General features: G+C 43.6%; 6 protein-coding genes across 6 annotated transcripts; 4 read left to right on the top strand and 2 right to left on the bottom strand.

The window, feature by feature from the left end:
* Nucleotides 1–207: 207 nt before the first annotated feature.
* On the top strand, nt 208–2,273 carry BDB00DRAFT_816197 (ras guanine nucleotide exchange factor domain-containing protein). The gene is made up of 5 exons (XM_053122969.1): nt 208–326; nt 398–548; nt 676–835; nt 997–1,509; nt 1,607–2,273. Exons 1-5 carry the CDS (start codon nt 248–250, stop codon nt 2,249–2,251), a joined length of 1,548 nt encoding a protein of 515 aa, XP_052981146.1. The 5' UTR covers nt 208–247; the 3' UTR covers nt 2,252–2,273.
* Nucleotides 2,274–2,731: 458 nt separating this feature from the next.
* BDB00DRAFT_816191 (uncharacterized protein) lies at nt 2,732–3,463 on the top strand. Its single transcript, XM_053122968.1, has 2 exons — nt 2,732–3,215; nt 3,292–3,463. The coding sequence occupies exons 1-2, from the start codon at nt 3,144–3,146 to the stop codon at nt 3,409–3,411; spliced, it is 192 nt and encodes a 63-aa protein (XP_052981145.1). The 5' UTR covers nt 2,732–3,143; the 3' UTR covers nt 3,412–3,463.
* A 532-nt stretch (nt 3,464–3,995) lies between these two features.
* BDB00DRAFT_937957 (peptidase S8/S53 domain-containing protein) lies at nt 3,996–7,986 on the bottom strand (the record flags this gene model as incomplete). The annotated part of the gene is made up of 9 exons (XM_053129265.1): nt 7,366–7,986; nt 6,963–7,209; nt 6,813–6,845; nt 6,706–6,734; nt 6,563–6,606; nt 6,253–6,425; nt 5,994–6,152; nt 5,260–5,925; nt 3,996–5,179 (listed from the first exon to the last, which is right to left on the bottom strand). The coding sequence occupies exons 1-9, from the start codon at nt 7,777–7,779 to the stop codon at nt 3,996–3,998; spliced, it is 2,949 nt and encodes a 982-aa protein (XP_052981144.1). The 5' UTR covers nt 7,780–7,986.
* Nucleotides 7,987–11,459: 3,473 nt separating this feature from the next.
* BDB00DRAFT_786734 (uncharacterized protein) lies at nt 11,460–12,598 on the top strand (the record flags this gene model as incomplete). Its single annotated transcript, XM_053120632.1, has 4 exons — nt 11,460–11,642; nt 11,806–11,868; nt 11,967–12,029; nt 12,590–12,598. 4 exons carry the CDS (start codon nt 11,460–11,462, stop codon nt 12,596–12,598), a joined length of 318 nt encoding a protein of 105 aa, XP_052981143.1.
* A 2,452-nt stretch (nt 12,599–15,050) lies between these two features.
* On the top strand, nt 15,051–16,563 carry BDB00DRAFT_816185 (uncharacterized protein). Its single transcript, XM_053122967.1, has 2 exons — nt 15,051–15,312; nt 15,422–16,563. The coding sequence occupies exons 1-2, from the start codon at nt 15,117–15,119 to the stop codon at nt 16,396–16,398; spliced, it is 1,173 nt and encodes a 390-aa protein (XP_052981142.1). The 5' UTR covers nt 15,051–15,116; the 3' UTR covers nt 16,399–16,563.
* Nucleotide 16,564: 1 nt separating this feature from the next.
* Nucleotides 16,565–17,835, bottom strand: BDB00DRAFT_816184 (uncharacterized protein). The gene is made up of 2 exons (XM_053122966.1): nt 17,191–17,835; nt 16,565–17,078 (listed from the first exon to the last, which is right to left on the bottom strand). Exons 1-2 carry the CDS (start codon nt 17,764–17,766, stop codon nt 16,665–16,667), a joined length of 990 nt encoding a protein of 329 aa, XP_052981141.1. The 5' UTR covers nt 17,767–17,835; the 3' UTR covers nt 16,565–16,664.
* Between the last annotated feature and the right edge of the window lie 18 nt (nt 17,836–17,853).

Below are 17,853 nucleotides of genomic sequence, written 5' to 3'. Positions count from 1 at the left end.
GTATGTTTTTTTTTTTTCAAAAAACAGCATGTTTGGAAAATGCGCAAAAAGCTTACATAGTGCTATGAAAAATTTGCACGTATCATATGTATTCTGATATCGACATAATATAGGAAAGAGTGGTAACAGCAATACAAAACTAAACAAACACCACCACTACGTTCACGGACGAGACCAACCACAGCAGCAAAAGCAGCAAAAGCAGCTGCATGTATCTGAAAATGGACGAGATGTATTAGTGCTCAAAATGGTAGCTGGGAAACTACATGTAGTAGCTGGTACTGCCGAAAAACTGTTTCTGAAACTAGCTGATGAAACTGCACAAGGTAAAAAATGTCGTCTGTAATGTATCAGCTGATTTGAACTAACAAAATACGAAAACATTGTACTATGATAGATCTGGATTATGTCGATACATATATCTTAAATCATACGGCATTTACTGCTTCCACGGAGTTCTTGGAAAATTTGATGGCACGGTTTCATCTCGAGGCGTTGCCGGGTGAGGCGGAATATTTCAAAAAATGGCAACACTGTATACAAGTCAAGTAAGTTGCAATGCCAGTAATTTCTAAAAGATTCCCAGAGCAGTTCTCCAAACAAGTAACCCACCAGTTATAATGATATTTATATTAATAATAACAATAATAACCTGTTTATTTGTAAAACCGATAGGGTTTTAAACGTCATTTCTCGATGGGTTAAGCTGCAATACCAAGATTTCAGGATAACGCCTGTTTTACAGACCCGATTGGAAGCATTTCTTAATGGCGACATTAAACGAGCAGGATTTACAAATGAAGCTAATATGATTAAAGAAGCATTGGATTTGCAGGTATGTTTTGGTTATGTTGCAGCTTTTTTTTTGGTTCACATGATCATCATGGCAATCATGCAATACTACTACGTGCATGATTACTATCATTAGTCATAATCATATTATCATGATCTTCATCCAGTAGCACTTCTATACTAAGAATGGGTTGTTATATTTAGATGGCCCGGCATGCACGACAAAGACATTCGCTTGTGGCACTGACATCCCATTCGCTCGCATCATTCGGTAGCAGTGGTAGCAGCAGCAGTAATTTCAACAACAACAACAGTAGTGCAGTATTACCAATGTCTCCAAGCTCACCACCTACACCTTCGTCACTTGTTGGATCGCCACCATTCCAACGTCGACCATCTACTACCACTATTTCAACAACACCTTCTTCTTATCTTTTTTCATTTGTATCTACACCGCCCAGCTCTCCGACCTCATTATCAACACCTACCAGTACCACTTCATTTTCGTCAGCACTGGCTGCCCTACCAATATACTCATCATCATCACAATTACTGTCACTAGAAGCGCGCGATGTTGCACGATACTTGACGCTTGCTGATTTTTATACGTTAAAATGTATTACGAGTTACGACTATCTTTGCGGACAGTGGCGACGGAACGCAGCATCAGGTGGTGATGATGGATATATTGGAATGATGACCAGACGTGCCAACATGGTAAAAGAAGAATATACACATAGATAAAGCACTATATCATAAGACAGGCAGGAATGATTTCTCTAACAGAAAATCTTATTTCGGATTCTTTCACTAGTTGACGCATTGGATACCGCACGAGCTACTCGCAGTCAAGACTACAAAACAACGACGTTCCGTGTTACGTAAACTGATCGAAATTTCCAAACTGTGTCTGGAATGGAACAATTTTCACACGAGTATGGTGATTACTATGGCGTTGACTAGCGCACCAGTTCAAAAACTTGGTCAAGAAGTTTGGGAGTCGTTGCCAAGTCGAGACATGAACACCTTTGCCATGTTGAAACGCTATTTGGATGTGAGCAACAACATGGCCTATTATCGACAAGCTTTAACGAAAAGCACCACCGCCGTCAAAAAAGCTGCTGCTCCCGCCGTACCTTTTTTCCCACTCGTCTTGAAAGATTTGACGTTCTATTCGGACGGTAACCGGACGACATATGCCGACGACCTCATCAATTTTAGCAAGTTTCGAACATTGACACAGTTTGTTCACCAGATCGTCGATTATACCAATGAGAATTATTGGTTTGCTGGTGATCTGGAACACCTGGCATTCTTTTCTGAAAAGAGCCATTATCAACCCTCTTGTACGGCTGGCCCGTTAGATCATGTAGCAGAAATAATCGAGCACGCACTTCGAGCAGTAGCAGATTGCTGTGATGATCCGCACTGCGAAACCCGATTACTAGCTCAGTTATAAATAAAAAAAAGCTTACTGCGACATGTCAACGAAAAATGTAACGGAAAAGAAAAGGGTAGCATTTTAAACTAAGTCTCCATTTTGTAAAGAAAGAATCTTTACTACTACATTTGCTGTTCTGCTACTAATAACAGTAATCGGATAAAGCGACTAACTTGCTCAAACATTTACGACCATGTGACTCTGCTGTTGCCCACCTGCAAGTATATCCAATGTTCGTATGCAACGACTGGATCAACTCAAGACCATGGATTAAGAAGTGTACAGATATAGAAGAGCATCACTCACATACATTAATGACTGGTTCGAGGTACATAATCCACTTTTGTTAATGTTCATACATACTTGTTGTTACGATTATGTTTTTTATCTTTGTTAGTTCATCGATAGCCCTAGATGCTCACTCTGCTGACACTATCAGCACTTGATAGACGTGACAGAGTGATTATGGATTAACATCAAAGTACGGCGGGCTTATAGCACACAGTACATCAAGTCAAGAACATGGAGTAGCTATTTAGATAAGTGCAAATAGTTCATCCATTTATTGAACATCCGATTCCTGTTAACGTCAACCGCCAGATACAGCTGAAAGTGCTGAAAGTGCTGAAAGTAACGAATATTGAAGCTCGGCGGAAATGATGTCTCGGCAATTGTTGCCAAGCAGGGTGACATCGAAAAGACTGGTGTCATAGGATCGATGTTAACGAGGTTGCAGTTTACGGGACGGATTGTATTACTACACTTTGCTGTTCTCCTTCCTTTTTCCCTTTGCTGCTTTTTAACATAGAAACTAAATCGTATATAGGATACGATCAAAGTATGTCAGTTTTCCGTCGGCCTGAAGCAAGTTCCTATGATAGAATAGATGAACAGTTACATACCGTAGGGTATGATACCCGCTGAGAATTCTTATAGACTATATGCGCGTGTCATCATCATCAACCGATATAACCAAAAACTAGTGAGTCGTGTTTATCAATTATAGACCTTCTTTACGCAATGAGTTGCTTACCTCAGGGTTGTACCTCAACCCACAGGATCCAGGACCGTTGCTAATGCTCAAGAAAGGGAGCGAAAAAGAGAATATAGGGACAGAGACAGGCCCAACTGTCGCATGGGCGCAGGTCCATAAAGAACCTAGAGAGCAATCGCTTTAGTGGCAAATGATTACCCAGGGAGCCACCGGCACTTGACCCGCTGACAAGCTACCGCGGCCGTCGCCGGCATATGCGCTCCCCCCCTGTAGTGGGTAACTGCTTCTCGTTATCCACCTCACGAATTTTGACATTCGCACTCGTAGCCGGGGACGCCTTGAGGGAATCTCACCCTCAGAATGTTCAGATTTTCAGGCTCAACTCGAAGCAAACTATAAAGAATGCTCAAGGGTTGCCTGCTTCGTATCGCAAGTGAAAATGGGGGTTTGAGCCATGAAAGATATGAATACACCCCGCGTTAATAAAAGCAATTGCTTTATTTCTGTAAGAGCCTTTAGGATAAAATACTATATCGCTCGGCTTTTGGGTCGATTGCATCACTATAATTGAACGTACTGTACGCGGTACAAAAATATTGCGACGTTGATTCGCTTTTTAACGTGTGCACTGTACGCCAAGTATTTTCTTGAAGGTTTCTATTTATTTGTGTGGAGTGAGTGCTTGCGTTGTTTTATAAAGATCGGGGGAATATGATGATAGATGTTGATGGTGGTGATGAAATGATCGTATAGTACAATAAAACTTTTTTAGGCTGGACTAACAGAGACTGTGAAGCCTTCTGTTCCTGAAGGTACCACAGGTTCTTCCTCGTCCGTAAAAGGCGTAGGGGTAGGAGTTGCTGCAAAATCAGTTGCAGAGGGATGATTGGCAAAGCTGTTTGATGGTTGCTCTCCGGGTGCACTAGTAGTAATACTAGCTGTAGGCAATAGACTACCGTTGTCATCATCGTCACCGTCACTTGCATCCATATCCATGTAGAGCGGAGGCGAGAGCCATTCGTCCCAATCTTCGTCATTGTCACGATCGCCAAAGACATGCAATGCGCGCACACGGATACGATAAGTCCCTGTTTCCACGTACTGCGTTTTGCTGATAATCTTGTCTGGCTGGTACTGACCATCCCACTGATATTCATGGAACACAGTAGAACTTGACGTCATGGAACGAGTGTTGCGTGGCAGCCATGCACGGCTAAGTGGACCGAGCTCGTCAAATGGCACGGTTCCAATTACCTCATCGTCCTGCACAATCTCCAAATCCAAAAGCGGCGTGCCTGTCAACAAGCGCACCAGAACCGTTGGCCGAAGGAATTTAGCGGGCTTGTACTTGCCGGTTTCGGTGTTCTTGAGAATAGTACCGTCTGGATTACCAACGCTGGGGAATGGATACACGCCATCGGACGAGCGATCCAAAATAGGTAGGCGAGACATATTTCCGACCATGCCAATGTATGGAACAGAGGCAGACGTGGTTTTGTTGACGGTCTCAACGCCAATATAACCGCCATAAATGGCATGCGAGTTTGCGTTAAAATTGGATGGTGGTTTCAAGGTCAGTTGAACCTCCACAGAGTCACCAGCAGGGACCTGAACTTGTAGCTGTTCGAACGAAATCGTAGCGACAGACTTATCCTGGACGGCAAAGCTGATGGGCTCGAGTGGAACATAGTCAGATGTGTTTTTGACATTGTAACCTGCCACAGTCAATGCAGGGCCGTGCACCAGATTGAACGTTGTGTCCTTGCTGCCGTGGTTGTGAATAGTAAGTGTCTGTGTCTCTACGAAATGCTCGGTGTCGTTGAAGCTGAGCTTGGAGGGTGAGACATGGAACTGTTCATATCCTTGAATAGCGCGCACGACACTAACGAGGCCAGCGCCTTGGCGGATAGGTGAGTCTCCATATTGAGGGAACCGTGAAATCGGCGAGCCGACTTCATATATGTATCAATATTAGCTCAGGAAGTATTGACGTGACTGGTGGATGGAGGGGATATTCTAAGGTTGACATTACCTGGACGGGCAAAGTTCATTAAGGCACCCTTGACATCTTCGGGGCTCAGGTTCTTGCGCTGGCTTTCATCCAAAGCGCTCAAGAACAATGCAATAGAACCAGAGATAAGGGGTGCAGACATGGAAGTGCCAGACAATACGCCATAACCGCCCTTGTAAAGTGGTAGGGTCGAGAACATGTCGCCGCCAGTAGCAGTCAACTCGGGCTTCAGAACAAGTTCATTTGTAGGACCAAGTGAAGAAAAGCTGGCGATCCGGTTGGCTTCCTTTTTGGGAGACTTGAGCGCAACCAACGAGCGCGTAAAATGGCCTTTAACGTTTTCATCGTTATGAGCATTTTTGCTGTCGCTCTTTGAGGCAGTGGTCAGTTTAAGAATGGCCTCGGCAGCGACCGCATTGATGAATCCGACAGGTAATTGAGCATTAGCGGTTCTCGTATCGGGCTCGACCGTCTCGGTGCTATCCATGTACACAAGAGCGATCGTAACATCGGCGTTCTTGGCATGGTCCAGCTTTGTCATCAAGTCGCAGTCACCACTAGCATGGATCACAGTAATAGTGCCCTTGTACTTGTGGCCGTCATCGAAAGGAGAACATGAGTCGTTGATGGATCTAAGCGGTAAGGTTTGGTTGAAAGAAATCGGCTGATTGACAATGGTGCGGTAAGCTAGTTTACATAGAATAAGGTTATTTGTTGTTCCACTATGAGAAGCAAAGAGAAACAAACAAACGTACGGATATCAAGAAAATCAGTGTTATCTTTCGTCACCTCTAGGACGAATCCAGGCAGCTGACTGTTCATGGAAGAACTAACAGCAATGACCCCATTTCCTGTTGCGGGAGATGCTGTCAGCATGATGCCGCTTGTGCCAATGTTGCCACTAGCAACCACCACTGTTTTTATATAAAAATAGTTCAAGGCGTTAGATTTTGGCTTCTTCTTCTAAAATTAGAAGAAGGTTACACCTCTGCTGTTCTTCTTTGTCTCTCTTACCATGCACGCCTCGTGACACGAGCCTATCAGCAAACACAGATACAGCGTCTTCGTGCCATCCACCATCTTGACCAAACGATAGATTGAGAATATCCATGTCGGCTTTATAGGCCATTTCCATGGCCTTGAGGAATACATCCGTAGTCGCAATTTGTGAGTTGCAGCCGAAAACTCTACAGGAAACAATATTGACAACTTTAGCATTAATGATCTACGAATTGGTTGTATGGGCGATCTAGAACACATCCCATCCATGCGCGTATACTGTAGAATCAAGCTAAATAAATTTCATCCTAGTTTCTCTCCATACCTCCACATGCCTAACGTTGCTGCTGGTGCTGTACCAGTCCAGTTCTATTGTTGCAGTATATCATATGGATCTTAGTCTATCTTTCTCCTTCACATGATATGTTCTGGCTCAAATATCAACAATGAGCCATCGTCGACACTTACAAGTTGGGTATCTGTGGCACCGATCAATCCTACATAAACAATAATAGAATACGGTTAGACAAGGTTCACTGTTTACATGACGTAGTAAATGCGTGTAGAACACTTACCTGACACAAAGGTGCCATGGCCGGTAGCACCAACTAATGAAAAAAACCGCGACCTCGGGTCAGTTGATATAATTTTAACAGCAACTCTGGTTTTTTATTTCTTTTGCTTTGCCTGCAGAGAAAAGAAGAAAAGAGAACAATAAAGTGTACCTGCAGTAGGGGGGCAGTTATCCAGCGGATCGTCGTCCTCTTGAATTGATTCGTGCGTTCCGTTATATGCATCGCCAACCAAATCGTAGCCGAACTCTATTTTACACCCGGAACCAAAGCATCCGCCAAGTGCTGGGTGGCGATAATCCACACCGGAATCAATGACGCCAACCCGTACGCTGGATCCATTGACGCCAAGTTCGCGGTATGCTTCGTTGTAGCTTCGGGTCAGCACTGGCACTTGTTCCTACGATACAAAGGCAGCAGCAACAACGAAATAATAATGATAATGAATGACGACAACGAACAAAAACAATCAAACTCCAATATTTCATGGCGTTGCCTCTTTTATATGTAGCAGGGCATTTCTTAATGTAAAAAAAAGGTCTGCTTCTGTACTTACAGGTGAGTATCCCCGCCAACTCATGGCTTTGTCGACAACCTTTTCGGCTGTATCCACGATACCGGTTGGTCGTGAATGATGTGTGATTGGCCAAGCATTAATTATATCTGGGTGGGCAAGTGCGGCCTTTGCGGAAGCGGAATCATCAAATTCGACCGAGGCACCGTATAACAGGTCGGAATCGTATGTGTAGCGCACCACTTTACGATTGGGAGAGTGTTGGTCGCCGTCGCCACTGTCAAAGAATGTTGATTCGCTCGGGGGACGTAAAAGTTCGACAATGTACCCATTTCGGCCATTTCGACGTTGTTGTTGTTGTTGTTGTTGTTGTTGAGTAGCAGTACTAGTAGTGATAGTGCTAGAACACCAGAGCACCAGTAGTAGGGGTAATAGTAAACTAGTGTGATAAAGCATTCTTATAAGGCTCCTTCAGCTTCAAACACCCCTTGCAATTATTAGCACAGGCTTGAGAGACTTGTAGAGGCACGGAAAAGAAGTGAGGAAAGGGGATGGAAAAGAAGAGTAGATAGGTAAGAAAGAGAGAGAGAGAGAGAGAAGGAAAGTAATGGGACGAGAGAAAAGAAGGAAGAAGAAACAACAAAAGTGGAGGAGGGATGAGGGAAGGGTTGCCAGTTCACGAATAAAGTAACAAAGAGGACCTGTAGTTCGTACTTCGCCCGTCAGTAATATAGCAAGCACAAGCAGAAAGGGCGGAACAGCAAACGGAACACGCGATTGCTTAACTAAATTTAGTAACATGCGTGCATTTGAAGCTGCCAACAGCGGTTGGTATGGTCGCAATTTTTCATTTGATGAGGTCGGAGCTGAGAAGGCTTCTGCCTCACGCAGCATATATTTGGACTGTGTGCGAGGTTGCCTTTTCCTTGTTTAAATCATACAAATGACATCAGTCCCTTATACTACTGCAGCTGAAGTGTAACGCTGACTGCTGATACGGATATTAAACAGTTTCTTTGTGTTGCCTAAGCCTTACATGGACACATTTACAATTTTGGAATCCCAGTTGATAGCATATTAACTTTGCTCAAACAACCATAACATTATAGACGTCGCAGCGATACACTTCTCGACATGTATTATAAAAACGATTGAGATCGTCAAAGCCGAGAATATACAACACTGAAATGTTTAATAAAACTGCGACGCACAACACGGGAGAATGTTTATAACGATGATCTTACGGATGATATGAACTAGCTGCTTCATATGATATGCTGGACCTGCAGAGCTCGAATTCGGTGCAGCTTGTGCTGTTGAGAGTATCTTTTGAACGGGTGAGGGTCTTTTATGGGATTTTTGAGGGGTTTAAGAAAAAGCAGTAACCTGGATCAACACCATCCGCGACACACGCTTAGAATCACTCTACTTGCGACTATGTCTTTCACGCGCTTCCCGAACGGCAACATTGTTGAATACATTCAGTTCCTCATGGAAGATGAAGGCCATTTGATGTCTGGGTGGTATAGTCGCCGGTGGGTGGATCATAGTATGTTGGGCGTGTAATGTATGCCACTTCACATGGTAGCAGAGTGTCGTCTTGTTGGTGGACGATCTTGTCAAGTTGGTTACGGCTACGATCATCAACTCTATCGATCGACTTGTGGATTATTGTGACAGTGCGCTCAAGTCTATATATAATATTTAAAAGCATATTCATTGGTAGCTTAAAATTGGCAAAGGCGGCAAAGCTCCTTGGAAAATGTAATTCTGCTTGGTGAACAGCAACGTAGAGACCAGGTTTCGCCAAATGTATTGAATCGAGATGACAATGAGCACCATTCGTTTGCATGTACCCAGAGCATGGGCGAGAAGCGGGATCACTGTGTAAAATGTGATTGATCAGGTCATCCAAATCATCCTTCGCCTCCCGAAACAGTTTTAATAAACCGCTAGTCAACGATGTTGCTTCCGTTCTTTGCAGCTTCGAGGCAAAGATCATGCTCTTTCTGACGTGAGTTATACAGTATACGTACAACCTCTTTGAATTTAACGTTGACCTCATCATAAGGTCTTTTTCTAGCCATTGTACCAGCTTTAGGACTTGATTTACCAATCCTCATCCTCAGCATAGCATGAATGTCGATAATGGCCTCGATTAATGGGACCCATACTTGCGTTAAAAAGTCATATTCTGTCACCCGATCGATGTTGGTAGGATCCAATAAGAAGCTGTTGTTTTCGACAATCACCAGGACGACGTGTATAAGATCCAGTAATTTCTCGTTTCACAACCATTGGTTTTAATATTGTTTACATACCTCTTGACTTTTTCAGCGTCGTTTGTACGTGTCAAGATAGCAGCAACAATATCCCAAGTTTGGCTGAATACCTCAGGAAGATGTGGTTCACAGAGATGTTACTTTGACGTAAATAGATTTTGTATCACATGCCAATCATCATCATCATCATTGTTTGAATTCAAGAATTCTCTGGCCGGTGATACATTGACAAGATCTAGTATTGACGACAAGCCGCATTTCATCCAGTGCCGTTCATCATCGATATTAAACTCTCCTGCTTTCAATCTCTAATAGAGTTTAAACGCTTGCTGCTTGAACATGGCCCTTTTAGTGCTTTCTTGATAGATCACGCCGTCTGCTTCTTGCTTTGATAAGTATTTGGAGATCATAGTGAAAACATCATCGTCCTTCTGAGCAAGTTCAATAGCAGATTGATCTAATTCTCGTCCAAACTCCATTGCTCCCAAACGTGTAACTTCGGCACCATTGATGCTTTGCCAGTGCCTTTTCTCGTTCAAGTTCCCAAGTCAAAGTAAATTGAATGAAAGGACTCTTTCACTTGTAGTATTGTGCCACACGTGTGCAGTAGTTATTCAATGGATGATGATCATTTCTTCTGCTTTGCTATGGTGTTAAGAGAGTTGTTGATCAGTTGAAGCCGTTTTTCCAATATTCGCGGTTGCTTGACCATTTCAGCAAACACAAGCTCATGATTTGCCCAGTCACCAGTCTTCAAGACGTTGAACAGCGGAAGAACATTATAACTCTTGCAGTCGTCGAAATTCAGGGCGAAAATCAGACAAGAGACCATTGGGATAAGGGGGAGCGCATTACTATCATATGCGTGCAAGTCTCCGCGGAGTATTAAAAATACGCCTTTAGGAATTGGTTTGTCTGGTTCAAACTTTATAAATCTTAATTAAATGGCGATATAAGCGCTTCGCCAATCGCATACTCGCTAAAGCCCGGTCGCCATGACTGGTGAACAAAAACCCAGTGAGCCAGAGGGAGAAAATGTAGAGCAAAATGATAAAGGACTTGAGAGAGAAAACAAAAAGGGGAGTATCTAGGGTTACAAGAGTGCACAAAGGTTAAGAGAGATAAAAAGTGGGGCGGGAGCTTGCGGCTACAAAGCGGCAAGGGACAAAATTGGTTTGTCTGTCGGTCGGTCGGTCGGTCTAGGTGTCTGTACTCTGTAGCGTCACGCCTATTTTTAAAAGTTCTTATAACGAAGACGTCAGAGACCAACGAGTACTGGAGAATCCACTGTATAGTAACTGACCTGTAGTTTATATATTGTTATTGCTACAATTTACTCAATTTCAGCGATCATCACACAAGCCTCAATAACGTGTCGCCATTTATAACAAAAAACTCATAAAGTGAATTAACGTGTCGGCATGCATATAATATGAGATGTATCTATTGTGATTTGATGAAACCAGGAAAATAGGAGCTAAATTAACGTGTTGCCTAACAATAACAAAAACTTAAAAAAACTACAACGTGAATTGTATCGGCATGCACATAGCATAATATGGCTCTACTGTGATGATGACTGTTTGACTGTAATCACAGTAAATATGGCAATTCAATTGTCTTGCCATGCTTTCACTTATGCAAAGGGAGCGTAGACAGAGTATTAAGTGAAGACACTGTCAAATACGTGGCACATCGTGTCACGGCAAATCGCGTCACGAAGTTACGCGCAAAAGAAAAATAAAAACAAAAAATAGAAACAAACGAAGTTTCCTTTTTTGTGTTCTCCTTTGCCCCTTCCATTACTTTGTGCTACTGTTCTTTTCCTTATTATTACAATCAGTAAAAACAATAATGCGCGGGGGAGAACGATCCGACGCAGATCGTGCTCGTGATGCTGAACGCCAGCGAAGACGGCGTGCACGTCTGCGTGAAGACATGGATGAGGAGCAACGTACGCAGGATCGTGAGGCGGCACGTATTCGACAACAACAACGACGCGCACGCATGAATGAGGAAAACCGTGAGAGAGAACGGGTATGCCCTGTACTAACGAGTCTCCTTTAACCCCCATATCAATTGCAACAATATATACAATAAATACATATATTCAACCATATCATCATTACAGACTAACATCATTCGTTTTGTTTTTATTTATTCCTTTTGTTTTGTGTGTGATTTATATGATGTGTGACAGGAGCGAAATCGTCTTGCGAGAGCGGAGGCCCGTCAAAACGAAGCATATCGTAACCGAGAGCGGGTATGTTAATAGATCCTCATACATATTATGCTCTACCTTTCCCCGTATAATATATACATGCCCAACCGTTACTTTTCTTGGTTTGTTGCAAATCATAGGAACGAGACCGTATTGCCAGAAGTGAGGCCCGAGAAGATGAGGGTTATCGCAGCCGAGAGCGGGTATGTTGATAGATCCTGACACATATTATGCTCTACTTTTTCCACTGGTCTTCCTCTCTCACTCCTTTCCTTTTCTCATTTATCACACACGCAATCTTCCTCAATTATTCCTGGCAGCAGGCAGGTGTGGTAGCTTTATCGTCAGGAGGAAAGAGGTGTTAAACGGTGTTGCTTGTTCTAAGCAAAAATTATTTATGCTCTTTGTTACGGCGGCCACTCACCCGAACTGCTTCCAACTTTTCCCCTTGCCTTACTTTCCTCTACCTTTGATGATTCAGTTAGTCACTAAATCAACTTCTTACTAGATCCTGCCGTTGCCGTCGGAAAGGTCTTTCTTTTGCAGCATTCAATGACAACAAAGTTGTATGTTTTAAACCCTTGGGAACAAATCCATTCTTGGCTGATTTATAAATAAGATAATCATCTGTATGATAGCCAATGTTGTGTGAACGGTACTGCCATTACTCTGAAAAAGAGGCAAATAAAATATGATACTATGTATAGGCGACCGACCTTGTTAAGTTGCGTATATCAAAAACTTTCACTCTGATTTATTATAGCTGCGCTAATCGTTGACGTGCAAAAGTTCTGTGCAGGTGGATGTTTGGTTGCGTGTATCTATCACGCTCATTAAACAAAGTTCATTCATGTCAACTCGACTGCTGAACTTGTGATGCACAACCATAAAAGTGCTTGTGTTCACGAAGAGAAAAAAAATGATGAAAGTGCTGTTGGTGATGGTGCATGAGTTGAACGAATCTAGGTGTGATGCATAAATCAGCAGCTGAAAAACTAACAGCACAGGTTGCTTGCTTCGCTCGAAGATATCGAACTCTCATTCACCATTTTTGTGTAATGTTTACATTTACTATGTACATTTTGCATATGTTGTGTCAATTGGAAGGGCATTCATATCTCAGGGATATGAATGAGGAAACCCAACCGAGGTAAATCAATTAAGCAGTTTTGGTTTATCTTCAAGAGTAAACTCAAGAGAGAACAGCTTCTGGAGGAAGAAACCTTGACAACTGGGATTCATATGGCATGCAACCAGGTTCTAGTTAGTGATCTTGAAGGATTTTGATAATACTCTATCGCTAAGTTTGACGACTGCTTCAACAAACTTCCTATCTAGTAAAAGGCTTATGTACATATTGCGCATTACTCTTGCGTGATATATTAGCTATGGGCAAACTGCAAAGTTGACATTGTGTAAATGGTTTATTATTCGCAGTGTGAATGTATGCCCCAATCTGCTGCCTCTAAAAATCAAGGCTTCTTACCATTTCCCGCCGTCAGCGAGAATTAGAGTGTTTTTGTGTAACCGGTTCACAAAGCAGGTTTTTTTTGTCACTGATTCCCGATGGAGAAAGAGACGTGGAAGGCTCACAGAGAAAGGAATCATGAGAAAGTTGTGATTATTAGCCAATAACAACGGATACATTGACGCATACGAAAGCTATACACATCACTAAACAGAAAACACAACAAGCTCTAGTATATGTATTTGTACGACACTTTGCTAGTTGTCCGTTTCGGCTATCTGTCTGGTCTCACGTTATAAGCTTCTGTTCAACTGAATAAACATGACAGCATTGGTGGTTTGTGGTCAACAACACTAGTTATGGGCAATCATGCGTTTTGCAACAGTAGGTTGACTTGCTCGACATAATACCCACACGAGCTACTACATACTACCGTAGCAGCCATGAGCATGCTTTGCACTCACTGGATATCGCTTGTGTATTGCTGGTAGGCTGTAGTAATTTTAAAATAACGATGATTCCCCGCTCTTATCCTGTCGTTTTTGCTTAATTGATGATTTTTACCACGGCCTACGTCTACGATGGTAATCGGCAGTGATGAACTAAGCATGGAAGTAAGGTAAAACAGAACAGCCGGAAGTGAAGTTTTTTTTCTCATGATCATTAATGTGGTCACGACAGGGTGTGTAACCCAAGCACCAATGTTTCATCCATCACATCCGCCTAGATTATTTCGCTTGATGGTTGGATGACTGACCTCACATTATGACCTCTACACCGGGCAACAACAACAAGTCTGGTTGTTACTATTATGTATTACGTAGTATACTGTTAAGAGTCGTGGACATCAGCAGCAGTAGTAGATAGACTCCATTGTTATCCCATACCATATTTTTCCTTTTTCCTTTTTACTTGCTCATGTTATCAATAAAGATTATGAAACGTTACGTAAGACGGTTTGTCCCTAATTACAACTCTTTTGGACAGTGGGTGGCGGGTGCACGGCCAACACACACATACAACTTGCTGATGATGAGTGGTGAGTGAATAAGGAAAGCAGCATGACACAATTTACAACATCACGTGAGAAGATCCGTACTGCTTGGCTGCTTGTTGGTGCTTTGTGTGTGTGTGTGTATCGCTCGTCGTGCGTGCGAAACAAAAGAAACAGCATAGTGGGCTGTACCGTCAAATTATACAAATGCAGTATAGTGCAAGTTGCACACCACACAAAGCAACACAACACATCAAGGCGAATCATCCTCTTACAGTTTTAAGCACCTCCTCGAAGCATCGTCATCCCTCACAAATATGTACAATGCAGAAGATCATCATAGCAAGCAGCCCTCAGATGATTTGCTGTGTGTTTGTTGTTTGTTTGTGGAGAAGAAGGCGAAAGATGGATAAGATTATCGTGATGCAGGAGAAAATGCGAGGGCAAGAGAAAGAGAAAGAGATCTGTTTCCTTCCCTTCTTCTTTCTCATACTGCATAGGTACGCCTACTTAGGGACATGAAGAAGGTAAAACGTGGGGGACAACAAACAAGTTTGTATAGCAGCACCAAGTGTAACGCACACCACCCTCTTCTCTCTCTCTCTCTCTCTCTCTCTCTCTCGGGTGAGCGGTCGGCCCTGCCACCTGCACCCACAACATTCACACAACAAACGCACAAGAACAACGCCAGGTCTTTCCTAATTGAAATATAATCACAATCTTTCTTTTTTTTTCCCGCTCTCTCTCTCTCTCTCTCTCTTTCTCTCTTTTTCTTTTATTTTCCTTCTCTGCCATTTTAACGTACCTACTGTTTTTGCTTTTTACACGATGCTCCCTACGTCCGATAGCGAGCGCTTGTTGCGGATCGATCTCGAGAACGACCAGCTCGTCATGTACGGAAGCACAACAGAGTCTTCCGGCTGCGTCTTGCGCGGTGTTGTTTCGCTCAACCTTGTACAGCCGACCAAGGTCAAGACTATTGCACTGCATTTTTCTGGTAACATCATCAAGCGACAAGTAGTGCGTAAGTAATTTATTTACACTTTTCGTGACTTGTTGGAAAGGATGCTTTGTGCTACAGCAAGATAATGCTCTATTAGCTAAAAAGAATCAAAACATCGTCATGTATGCAGAGCTTGGGAATGGACACGAACGCGTGTACGAAGACGACCACAACATCATTTGCCATACATGGACATTCTTACCACGCCATAATAATAACGGTGGTGCTCAGCAGATGCACAACACGCTGGGAACAGGCACCCACACCTACGACTTTGAGCTACCATTGCCAGGACACCTGCCTGAATCCACGCGCGTAGGCAACATTTACGTCGTGCAATACACTCTGAAGGCCGTGGTGGAGCGACCAGCGTTTTTTGCCCGCAACTATATATGCCGACGGACGATCCACGTGGCTCGCCGACCCGAAGAAGAGGAAGCATGGAGCATGATGCCCGACTATACCCTGGATCAGCACCCTGTGGCAATCGCAGATCACTGGGCCGACAAGCTCAGCTATGCCTTTACTGCACCCAGCAAAACCGTTCCTCAGGGTGGCCAGGTCCAAGTGTCGGCCACCATTGCCACCCTGTCCGACAAAGTTCAAATCCGCTACTTGTCTTGCTATCTCAAGGAGTACATGTCGTGTCGAAGCTGGGACAGGGAATCGCCACCCCAAAGTAAACCACGGACACACAGCCGGATCATTCACTATACCCAAGTGAAAACCAACTTTGAGGATATTAATCTGACGTTCCCTGTGCCGACCTCCCCGGACGATTGCCAGACCGATTGCTTGAATGAACAGGTGAAAATTCGCCACCGGTTAAAGTTTGCACTATCGGTCGTCAATCCGGATACTGGGAATATCTCAGAACTGCGGGTCATGATGCCCATCAAGGTCTGTCCGCCGCACGAGCTCCAACACGACTATTTGCCTGCGTACGATGACCATGCTTCCTCTATTCCTTATGATCCCGTGGCAATGATTGCATTGCTACGCAACAGACGGTCGTCGTGTAACATTAACAGAAGTCTCGCATTGCCTGGTTACAGTGCGAGAGCTCAGCAACCTACGCTGCCAAGCTATGAAGAATGTTCCCGGTGAACTGTATATGCCCTGCTCTTTATCCTTGTCCCATGTATGTTTTCTCTTCTTTGTAAATAGTAATTTTAACCCCTCTTTCGCTTCCAATATAATACCCACCATCCGTCCCCTTATTTCCATTCTGCATCATCATTACTGTCCATACTGATAAAAATAATATAATTAATAACCGCTGAAAAGAAACTTTTATCATTATGTACAGTCCAAGTTTCTCTGGGCGTTAGAGAAAGTGTATATAATATTTACAGAAAAAGAATCGTGGCTATCTATTCTTCATACTTTGCTGTGGCGACATAGGTCCAATAATCCATGCCACTCTTAATGAATGCCATGACCTCATCGATAAACCTTCGCGCCACAATCGCCCCATCCACGTCCTTGGCGCCGATCGTCAGCCACTCTCCCAACTCCTGGATCACATTTGGATCATACATTGACATCATCTGGCTGCTGCTATTACTAGTAGTAGCAGTGGAAGCGTTGCTTCTGGTATTGGAAAAAGAAAACGACCTGCTGTTAGTACTACTACTGCTGCTCCTAGTCGATGTGGATTTGCGTTGCTGTTGTTGCTTGTTTGCTTCATAGGGCGTTAACAGGACAGCCTGGATATGCCGCTCGGTGAATGTATCGGACGTTTTACCCATGATGGCTGGTATTTCGCGTGCTAGAAACGTGCTAACCTAAATACAGCAAAGAACCAGAATGTTTTATATTTCCCACAACAACACCTCATAGAAAGTTTTATTCACCCGTAACAGCAAGGCCCATTGTTATTAGAAGAGGTTTTTATACCTTGGGAATATGCTCTGGGGTGATATAATGCACACCAGCAAATCGATTTAGAACAGGAGGATAAATGACACGACTGAAAGAACGAGGATGAAGATACATCTGACGGCGTAACGGCAAAACACTATCCTGAAGCGTCGTCGGCGGCGGTTCAGGAGAAGGGTCGTGAGGACTGTCACTAGCAGCGTTCGCAGCCAGGCTGTATTCTTGAAACGTCTTTGTTGTTTCGTCCATATTGTAGACCAGGGAATCAACCAGTTGCTTGCATAACGGACAGTTGGGCACAATGTTGATCCACTGACGAATGCACTGGAAGCAAAAGGAATGGTAGCATGGTTGTAGGAATGTGCGGCGAATGTAGGGTTGTATGCATATGGAACACGTCGGTTTTCGAAGGGCGGTGGGATCGTGGTTGTCGTCAATAGTAAAAGTAGTACTGGTGCTGCTGTCACTAGTGGTACTAGCAGCAGCACTTGATCGTCGTCTATCGTCTACTGCACTCGCGATACAATTGCTGGTGGAAGTGGTGTCAGTGCCCAGTCTTTTCCGCTTGCCAGTTATGTTCTTTGGAGACTGCATACAAATAAAAGGGTTCGGATAAAGGTAAACGGGGGGTGGGGAGGCGGGGCCAAGCAGAGAAAAAAAAACCTTTTTTAAGAAGAGGAA

Source organism: Zychaea mexicana (assembly GCF_025766255.1).
Source record: "Zychaea mexicana strain RSA 1403 chromosome Unknown BDB00scaffold_24, whole genome shotgun sequence".
Taxonomy (NCBI): Eukaryota; Fungi; Mucoromycota; class Mucoromycetes; order Mucorales; family Lichtheimiaceae; genus Zychaea; species Zychaea mexicana.
The sequence above is the reverse complement of the archived record's forward strand: the minus strand, read 5'-3'. Positions and strand labels throughout refer to the sequence as shown.